This window comes from Paramormyrops kingsleyae, chromosome 17 (assembly GCF_048594095.1).
Source record: "Paramormyrops kingsleyae isolate MSU_618 chromosome 17, PKINGS_0.4, whole genome shotgun sequence".
NCBI lineage: Eukaryota > Metazoa > Chordata > Actinopteri > Osteoglossiformes > Mormyridae > Paramormyrops > Paramormyrops kingsleyae.
This window is the reverse complement of record NC_132813.1, coordinates 14,676,540-14,686,127: the sequence shown is the minus strand read 5'-3', so window position 1 is coordinate 14,686,127 and position 9,588 is coordinate 14,676,540. Positions and strand designations below refer to the sequence as shown.

The following is a 9,588-nucleotide window of genomic DNA, read 5'->3' as shown; positions in this document are numbered from 1 at the left end:
CAGCATATGATATATAGCTTAATTATCCACAATTTAGGATACAGTATTAAAAAAGTTATATCATGTAATCATGCATAAACTGAATTTGACTTGACTTAGAGCACATTATTGGGACCATCTCTGAGGAAAGACTGATGATTGATGATTTCAACATGCTTTTCATTTATTTGGCAAAAAAAGGAGAACGTGTATTGCCATCTACATGAATGTATGTGCCTTTTTAGCACACAAAGATTGCAATATTACAGAATATCTTGCATTTATCAAACTGGTCAGACACTGTGCAATAAACAGAATTTTTAGGAACATGGCAAATGTTCACATTGCAGCATGGAAGCAGGCTCACTGTTACAACGCTGACCGGGGAAGCAGAGGCGAGGAGACCTAGGATCGGGGAAATGCGGGGTTTAATGAGCAAAAGGAACACAGACGAGCGGTAAAGTTACAATATAATGACCGGACTGGAGAAAGAAACGGAAACGCGGACTAAATACAATGGAGTAATGACAAATTTGACAACAATCAGGAACAGCTGGTAAACATGGGGAATCCACACAGGGTTAACGAGGGGGCGTGGCACACGGAAAGAGCGGACGATCGAGGCATGACACTCACTGGAGTGCTTTGTCACAGATAACTTAATTTTCTTTAACAAAGTGCCTAACCGCACATTAAATAAAGTCACACAACAAAGGCGCACAACAGTGTTCAGATGTTGTGCTATCGGTTGGCTGAAATTTTAACGTTTTCTTCAGAGACAGGGTGGTAACGCTGAAAACACGAGCTAAACGCAGCAAACGAAAGGCTACCGGAAATTACTTAGCTGGCTGAACTTTTACCGGAACTACGTCACACCGCTCTATGCATATAGCCTATTCTTTCGCGCGAAAGAAAAAAAATAAATAAAATTCTTTCGCGCGAAAGGGAAACACACTGACGTCACATACGGGGCACGAGGCTACATTGCGCATGTCATGAACCGTCGAACCGTGCGACGCATGCATGCTCCGAACCGAAACAAGCGAACCGAACGGTTCGGTTTTTTTTCATGAACCGTGCCATCCCTATCACTCACTCACTCACACTCACACACACACACACCCTTCTTGTAGCTGCGGCCGGCTACAGTCCCCTGCTCAATAACCCATCCTGCCACTGTGGTCATTTTGTACACGAACAAACAAAACATCAGCATCACGCACAAGGGTATATAGACAGACATTTATTTTTTTAAAACATGTATAGTTACAACCTGGGCATGGAAGATTCCAGTGAAGTGCATATCCACCCATTCTCTCGAAACAAACGCCACAAGAACAACATTCACATTCCCCAGATGTCACCTAAAATAAAATTAATAGAACCTAAAGTACTTCGGAAACGTGGCCATTTAACAACACGTATCACCCAGGTTAGACACGTCGCAGGACGGCACGTTCACAAAAACGCAACTCATGCCAAACGAAACAAGGTGTGCCATGTGCTCTGGGTGTCGCCCATGTGCATGCGTGTCTGTGCCCCAATTCCCCAGTGGGGGGCACGACTGCCAGCGTCAGTCTCAAGCCAAAGTTCCTCCAACTGTGGACGCAATGACAATCCCAAGAATCACACAGCATATAATGATCATGATTTTCTTCTGTGTAGTCAATTAAAACAAAAACATACCACACCAAAAATAATCCAGGCAGCATGGAAGAGAAAGAGAGAAACGCGTAGGTAAAAAGGTCACATGCACAGGATTACTCAAAAAGAGGCACACAGGTGAACAGAAGCTCTGACATGCTGAGGAGCTCCACTGTCAGTAGAACATCCCAGAAGGCTGAGATGATCCAGAGGAGCCATAGATGTCCAGTCCATATCAGAACAGGAGGGGTTTGGAGAAATTTATGGCAAGTGGAACCTTAGATAATAGTCAAGACCAAAGTCTAGATAGTAGATTTTTAAAATTTCTTTCAGCTGCAGAGCCAAACAAGCATCAGAACCACACCAATATTCTGATTGGAGTGGAGAGGACATTACAGGAACCAAAAGGCATGCAGGATCTCTTCGTGCAAGGGCAGGCAGGACAATTGACAGAGCGACCTCAGCCCAGTTCACAGCCAAGGTAGGAACAGGATTTCGGCTGTTGTGAAGCAGCCCACTCAGGGCAGGTACCATAACCGTCCATAGCTAAACTCCAGCGGCAGATTATCTGGCAGTTTCTGCACACTGGGCTGTAACATCCGTAGGTATTCAGTCCATCTGACAACTTACACACCCAACTGAAGTACTCAACACAACCACGGAGCTGATTTAGCCTCTTAGTCACTCCTGATGTTGTCGGTTTAATGACAGCTGGAGAACTGGACCATGCTGTGGGCCAGCAGGACCAGGGTTCAACTCAACTCTTTTGGTACAGCTTTTCGGACAAAGTGCCAAATGGGAGTGGGATTTTGGCAGAATTAGTCCAGGCATACCTCAGCCCTCACCGAGACACCAGCCAACCCTAGTTAATGTCAGTTCCTTACTTAAACACAGACTCACACTCCCGTAATTAAAAACCCGAAGCATTATTGTTGTGACGCAACCTGAACAAGACCCTGAAATGCAGCAAGCTGGCTTTCTGCTTTGGAGTGCCGTCCTGCGTCACCAGGGCCATAAGGGCTGAGTCTGGGGTCACAGCCCCACCGCTTGTCCAGAAGGCCATCCGTCCTAAGAATGCACATTCCCTGCAACTTGAGTATGCAGCGACGACCGCGGGGGTCTCTCTCGAATGACCACGTGCGGCAATCTCCTTTTTCTTCAGCTAAGTCCGGCGATCAGGGCGATAAGAAGAGTCAGAGTCACGGCCAGACAGGCCCCTATCAGGATCATCTTCTGTGGGAAAGGGGGGGGGGGACAGAGGGGCTGATTCAGAAAGTTCATTTTCTTAGATCTACAAGGTACTGTGGACGGACAGGAGGGCGGTCATCTTGGAGGGCTCGGGCCTCCTGGTGAAGAGGAGTTAGCGATGTAGTGGAACAGAGCGTTTGTGGGGAACAAGTGTTTAGGCTGAGGAGCGTAGTGTCTGGGGGATGCTACGTCTAGTGAAAATTACACAGATGGGACGGTTTAAACATCAGTGAGCCACCTAATTTTTAGGTAAGAAACACAGCTGTTCAGTGCAAGGTGCCACATCAGGACACCATGGAATTTCAAAAGACATATTAAACCACTTCCATGAATGGGTAACCGTTTCACTACAGCCAGCACAGGAAGATCATGGAGGATGGACCTGCCAACTCCGTCATATTACCACCTGTCTGGCTCAGTACCAAGAAAATTTATTTTTGTGGCTCGCAATACACAGGATCACCAGATGGGGGCAGCACTGTCCCATCACCAGCAGGATTCTCATCAAGCAGCAGACTGGGAGGGGGAAGAGTCACCTTTGTCAATATTTCAAGCAATCCAGTACCTCCAGACATACTGCAGTAGGGAGAGTCAGACAGCAGACCACATCTAGTCATCAGATTGTCTCCACCTTCAAGAAATGCCTCAAGACTCATCTGTTCCAAGAATTCTTCTACTAACCTGATGCCTATGTTACCTGAATGCTCTTGAACGTTCATTCCATTCAATGACCAGAAGTGTATTTGTTTCTTGCTTTCCTGGGAGATATTGTGTAGCTTTTGCTCTAGTGGTGCTTTTTCACTGCCACCAGGAACCGAGCCGTACTCCCAACTGGTTTTTTCCCATTGCAAAATATGCAAGCTGAACCCAACCTGTACCCGCGCTAACACAGCGCTGCTTACTAGCAGGGCTGAAAGCATGATCAAACTGGGGTGGTTGAAAGCACGGAGACACTGGTGTTCTCCACTTGGATTATCTGAAAGAAAATGTGTATATTCTATATATTTTTCATAATTAGTAGTATTGCATATCGCAATGTACTGATGCATTCCTGATAACTCAGAGCTTGAAAATTTCCAACTTCTACTTAATAAAGTACTATAGAACAGTTGAACAGAATGGATTTGTAATGCAAATTTACACAAGCGAGTGCTAATTCCGCTAGCATTTGATGTTAACATAACATAAAGCAATTCTCACAGATGTGCTAGCAGAAATTGACACACAGTAAAAAAAAAAAAAAAAAACGAAACATTTGCACATAGTAAATCATGATGTACACTGCTGAAACAGTAACCAAGCACCTCTTCGGTTTTACATCATTGTTGCTCTCCAAACCCGCAACGCCTTTACTGAGCCGACTCCTGCTACAGTGGCAAACCAAAGCGTGCTGGAACTGTACTGTGACTAGGCTCTCTTCGTGGTACGGCTCGGTTCCTATATGCCAGTGGAAAAGCTCCACAATACTGCTTATCTTTTAACCGGGCATTCGTTGGAAGCTCAGCCTAGCTGCACTTATGCTTGGTTGACTCCTTGACAGTATGTATGTTTGTGATGTGTGATTTGCCTCACGTGTATGTTGCTCTGGACTAAATAAAAGTACATGAAAGTGTCCGAGTTGGTGGAGGGGTGCAGTGACACAGTCGTGTGGATGACCAGCGGAATCAGTCACTTCAACTGGGGATCAGCAGACGCCATGAGCAGAGTCATCCAGGGTAGGTATGCAGCTCAAAACCCAAATCTAGCCGTTTTCACCTGTTCCTACAACTGAATGTTTACTGACGAGGACTGAAGGAGTCAAAAAAGAAAACCAGCTGCCGGGCCAATGGACACCTACACTGCACTGACACCTCCCACCAAACCCAGACGGGCTGCTGATGCATGGCACAGAGTTATGGTACCACCAGGCTGGCAGACACATGCCATGCAGAGCCACTCCCACACAGTAGGAGTATCTCTGCCCACTCACCCGCCTGGCTTTACTCTGGTATTTAACCGCCTTCTTGGTGTCTGACACGGCTCGCTCCACATAGTCGACGGAGTGCTCCACATTGTACTCGATTCGGTCGATCATCTCCCCCTGGTGGCCCAGGTGTGGAGGAGGGCAGAGGGAGCAAAGGAGGGAGAGAAAGGGGGGTGGGGGAGAGAGAAGGGAGTGTTTAAGATCCAGGTCCCGGAGACCCTGCTTTTCAACTCACACGCCGGCCTCCTTTCCGTAAGCTGGCGGCCCTGGTTATGCCCTCCTTGGCTTTCTCCACGTACTCTTCTGTACTCAGCACATTCTTCTCAATGTTGTCCACCAGTTCCCCCTGTGGGGAAGGAGGACAGAGGCAATACAGAGCAGATACGGCAACAACCCTCTTTTATATGCCAGGTATGCACAGATCTATTCACTAGATCAGTTTTTTCCCCAACCCAGTCCTCGGGGAACCCCGAACAGTCCACGTTTTTGCTTCCTCTCAGCTCCCAGCACACCTGTACCAGGTATTCGGTGTCCCTGATTGGCTGGGAGCTGGGAGGGAGCAAAACGTGGACTGTCCGGGGTTCCCCGAGGACTGGGTTGGGAAACATTGCACTAGACTACAGTATTGATGGTCAGTAAGGCAGTACCAGCATTTACAGATTCCTTTAATCCTAAGAAACACGCACTGGTTTTAAAAGTTGTTTTGTTACGTCTAAGGTTGTTCTTTTTCTTTCCAATCTTAAGTTGGCATCATGATGGCTCCGTGATGTCACCCTACCAGCAGTAAGCGGATTGGCTGCCCTGGACATGTGCACGTTTAAAAGGCTCATGGGCTGATGGCTTTGTACATGATCCATATTGCTGTTGGGCTGCGTTTATATACTTTGTAAGTATCGCTCAAGGTGATATTGTGACAGAAGTGCACCTGTTTGTACTTTACATCCAATAGGGTACGTCAACTGCCCACCGTACTCTCAGGAAATGTATGGGTGAGTGCCATTATTTTCATCTGTAGTGTTTTCTCATCTTTTGGTTTATATAGAGGGGCAATTTGGGTACTGCGTTTGATTTTGTTGTCTGGCTGGTTAGAGGGTTTGTTCCTTATGGTTGAATTCTTGCCTGCCATACAGAAGGCCTGAGTTCAGTTCCCAGTCAGTGCGCTACATTTGATGCTAGCTCACTCCAAAGCTTGTACTGTGTTCTTTTTACCTTGTTTCGTTTTTGTCAAAAATACAACTATATTAACTTGAATCAAACCCGACTGATTGTTTTCCTTTCCTATTCCTTTATGTTACAGGCGTTCTTAACCCCTACACTACCTTGAAATAGGGTCATTACCGCTGGGTCCTCAGGTGTTCACAGGAGAAACCTGCTGGGTAACAAAGGCATTTTCCTTACAGGATCTAAACTGTAGCCATGTGGCGAAAGATGATGTAAATATTACTACCATTGCCTGACTGGTTCAGCCCACATGCTATTGGATCAAACCACGGAATGATGACCCACAATAGGCCTGGCCACTGAGAGTCTCATTCCAAACAGAACAGCCATTTGGACCATAAAATCTCTTTACCATCTGCTATATGTTCTGTGTGGGTCATGGATTGTGATCCAGAGACTGGTTCTTTCATTACAGGGCCTATACCCTATAATGGTAATTTTCCTCACAGAAACCTAAAAAACACTGGGCCACCTCTCAAGGGTAGGGTAGCTCTGTAGTGCTAGATAGTGTGAATAAGGGACTGGGTTCCCCCCCAGGACCAAGGACAGATTTGAAGGCAATTGTGTGCCAGCTAATGAGTGACCCAGTCTGCCTTTCCTTCTCCAAACACAAGCCTGACTAACAGAAGAATGTTAGACTGTTCTGTCCTCTAAACACTCCCCAGGGGTGGCCTTTCCTCAGAATAAACAAGCACCCACATAGCTCTAACGCCCCAGTGAAGGCCATTTTGCTTTCTTGACATGCTTATTTTCGAGTGTCCAGGTAGGTCACGCTTGTTAGCAGGGCCCGAAAATTAGGCGAATGCCAGATTATGGAATGACCAAGCTCTTTGGGAGTTCATCTTCATATAGTGCGTCTGCTTATACGCTGTGCTTTGGGGACTCAAAGAGAATTTACCGGGCTCTCCATACGGACCCGGGGAGCCCACGATGTATTATGGCCAGTTTAACGCTGGGTAGACTTTAACTGCCACATTACAGACAAAAATATTAGTTAAATTAAAAATTGGGAGCCAGAGAAAGCAAAGTGAGTCCTATGGCATGGCTGAATTAGCTACCAGAAGCAGGTGGTGGGGGAGGGGGTCAGAAACATCATGGAATCCAAGGAGGGGGGTGCTATTCCTCCCTGTCTTTTGGTGGACATCTGCCACAGCCAGGGCTAGATGTAAAATCCCATAATTCACACTCTGGACACAGTACAACACACCTGGAAGCCTGAACGCCACAGAGTAAAAGGGGGGGGGGGGGGGGGGCAGATATCAAGGAAGGCAGATGCCAACCTCCACTCCTCCAAAGAAGGTATGGAAACCATTCTTTGGGGTTATCAAACCTCTGAAATCTGGCAGGGAAAGTGTATGCAATGCTCAGCATCACAACACACGCCAAGCAGTGACGGGCGCGCCTCAGGACCCGAGTAGGAGGCCTCACTGGCGATCAGGACTATGTGATAATATTAAATGGTCTCATACACTGAACATAGAATCACTTTACTCCCCATGAACAGAAACAACACAGAGGGAGGTGGGAAAGAAAGACCGAATTACCTCGTGAAGATAGCGCAGATCCAGGTGCGACGGGCAGGGGTGAGAACAAGCCAGTGGAGAAAGGAGGGGAGAAGAGGAAGCAAAAAAAAGGAGAGAGCAGAGCGACACACCGGCACAGGAGCCATAACCGTATTCAGAGCTGGACCAAGAACAGTCATCCTCCTCCCTTTAAAAATGTCACATTCAGGTTCATCTCAGTAATTAACACACAGAGATCTTGTCCCAGGATGCATTAAAGAAAAATTTGGAGAAACTCAAGGCAGAGGCCTTCTACTATCAGGACAGCTGTGAAAATCACCTGCTGGGTTTTGTTTAGAAGTAGGCTGAGCAGGCACAGCAGAGAGTGACCAGCCCAGGTTCTGGTGAGCCACACTTGAAGAATCTCATTTAACAGCTTGAGGCATGATGACTTGGTGATGTGAATCAGCAAAATGAGAAGCAGCCAGACGGTACAGTCATTTTGCTGCATTTCCCCAGAGCAGACACAAGGGGGCACTGTACAGCCGTCTCAGCTCTCACCTGACTCTCTACCAGCATGGCCATGTCCACGAACATGTCGTGCAGCTCGCGGATGCTGTTCTCCAGCTTGATGATCTCAGTGTGCCGCGTCTCGATCTCACTCATGGCCTGCTCGGTGATGCTGGAGTCCATGATGATCTAAGAGGGTGGAGGACACACTCATCGTTATGCAGGCAGTACGCAGTACGCAATTTAAAAGGTCACATCCTTTAAAACTGAAAACGTTACAGAATGAAGATCTCACATCAAAGAAACCAGGCAAATTTTCAGAGGCGAGACCCCATCAATGGTACAAGAACTCCCATTTCAAGCAGAATTCTTTAGGGGAATCCCCCCTCCTCTGGGTTCAGAAGGGCTCCACCCACCAGTCAGGTGTGAACCTCCTGTCCCTGTCCATCCCCGGCGGTGGTGATGGAGGTGACCTCGGTCACAGCTGTAGCCTTCGCCACTCTAAACCCAGCTATGGCTTGCGAGGCTTGGAGATTGCTTCACTCAGCATTACACACTCACCTTCAGGTACGTCTGGCCAGTATCAAAAATCACCACTAGGGGGCATCTCTTTGGTAACAATAGGTAAGAGAGCAGAGCTGCTTACCAAAGCATGTATGCCAGGAGTGGCCAATCTTATCCGCAGTGGGCCGGTGTGTACGCAGGTTTTTGGGGTAACCTTTAGGTCAGCTGTTCAAACCCAGGTGTGAGGACTCCTCAGCCAATCAGTCCTCTAATTAGTAATCTAATTAGGGAGTTGCAGCAAAAACCTGCACACACATTGGCCCTTTGCGGATAAGATTGCCCCCCCTGATTTATGCTTTCAGTAATACAGAGGGGGAAACCATGGTGCTGGTTACATAGGTGTGTTAGAAAGGAGAGGAGAGGGAGGGAGAGAGGTAGAGTACGGGGGGAGCGCTCACCCCTGAGGTGAAGATGGCAGGGTTGTCACTCTCCAACATGCTTTCCAACTCCTCGTTCGTCGTGTTCCTGCCAGCTGGAGTGACCCAAACACACAAACACTGGTTCAGGTTTGGGGTCTCTTGGCGTCGACATCACCCCACTCAATGCAGCCATGCACAGGTCAGAAACCAGCAGACTTGGTCAGGCCAGTCCAAGGCCAGTATGCCGCCACAGGGGATGGTCAATTTCCAAAATTTCATGCATTTTTAAAATGGCTAAATTTAAAATCTAGCCTACCATTTCATCCAGGCATCAACCTGGATCATGGAACCCTTATTCGGCATCCTGTTTGTCGACAAGTTGCCTTGGGAGTGTGGGCAGGAGAAGTCCCTCCTACTGAGGCGAAAGCTGGCCCCCGACCTGCGGGGCAGCATGGGACTGAACCCTGTGTTTTCTGTGGCTCCCATTCACTGCAGACGAACGATGACGATTCACCAAACGTGCCTGGTGACCATTACGCTGGCTACAGTGTGACAGGACATCCGGACTGCAGACAGGGTGGGCAGCCTTCACCCTGAC

The 9,588-nt window shown here is 47.7% G+C and overlaps 1 protein-coding gene across 4 annotated transcripts in view; it reads right to left on the bottom strand.

Moving 5' to 3' along the window:
- Positions 1 to 1,207: 1,207 nt before the first annotated feature.
- Positions 1,208 to 9,588, bottom strand: part of LOC111841522 (syntaxin-1A-like) — a 33,321-nt gene continuing 24,940 nt past the window's right edge. The window contains exons 7-11 of one of the 4 annotated variants that reach the window (XM_023807333.2): positions 9,030 to 9,103; positions 8,119 to 8,256; positions 5,111 to 5,180; positions 4,841 to 4,881; positions 1,643 to 2,856 (exon numbers count right to left, since the gene is read on the bottom strand). In XM_023807333.2, the coding sequence (XP_023663101.1) occupies positions 2,782 to 2,856; positions 4,841 to 4,881; positions 5,111 to 5,180; positions 8,119 to 8,256; positions 9,030 to 9,103 (398 nt within the window). In that variant the 3' untranslated portion in view covers positions 1,643 to 2,781. The other 3 variants (XM_023807329.2, XM_023807331.2, XM_023807330.2) reach the window with 3 other exon arrangements.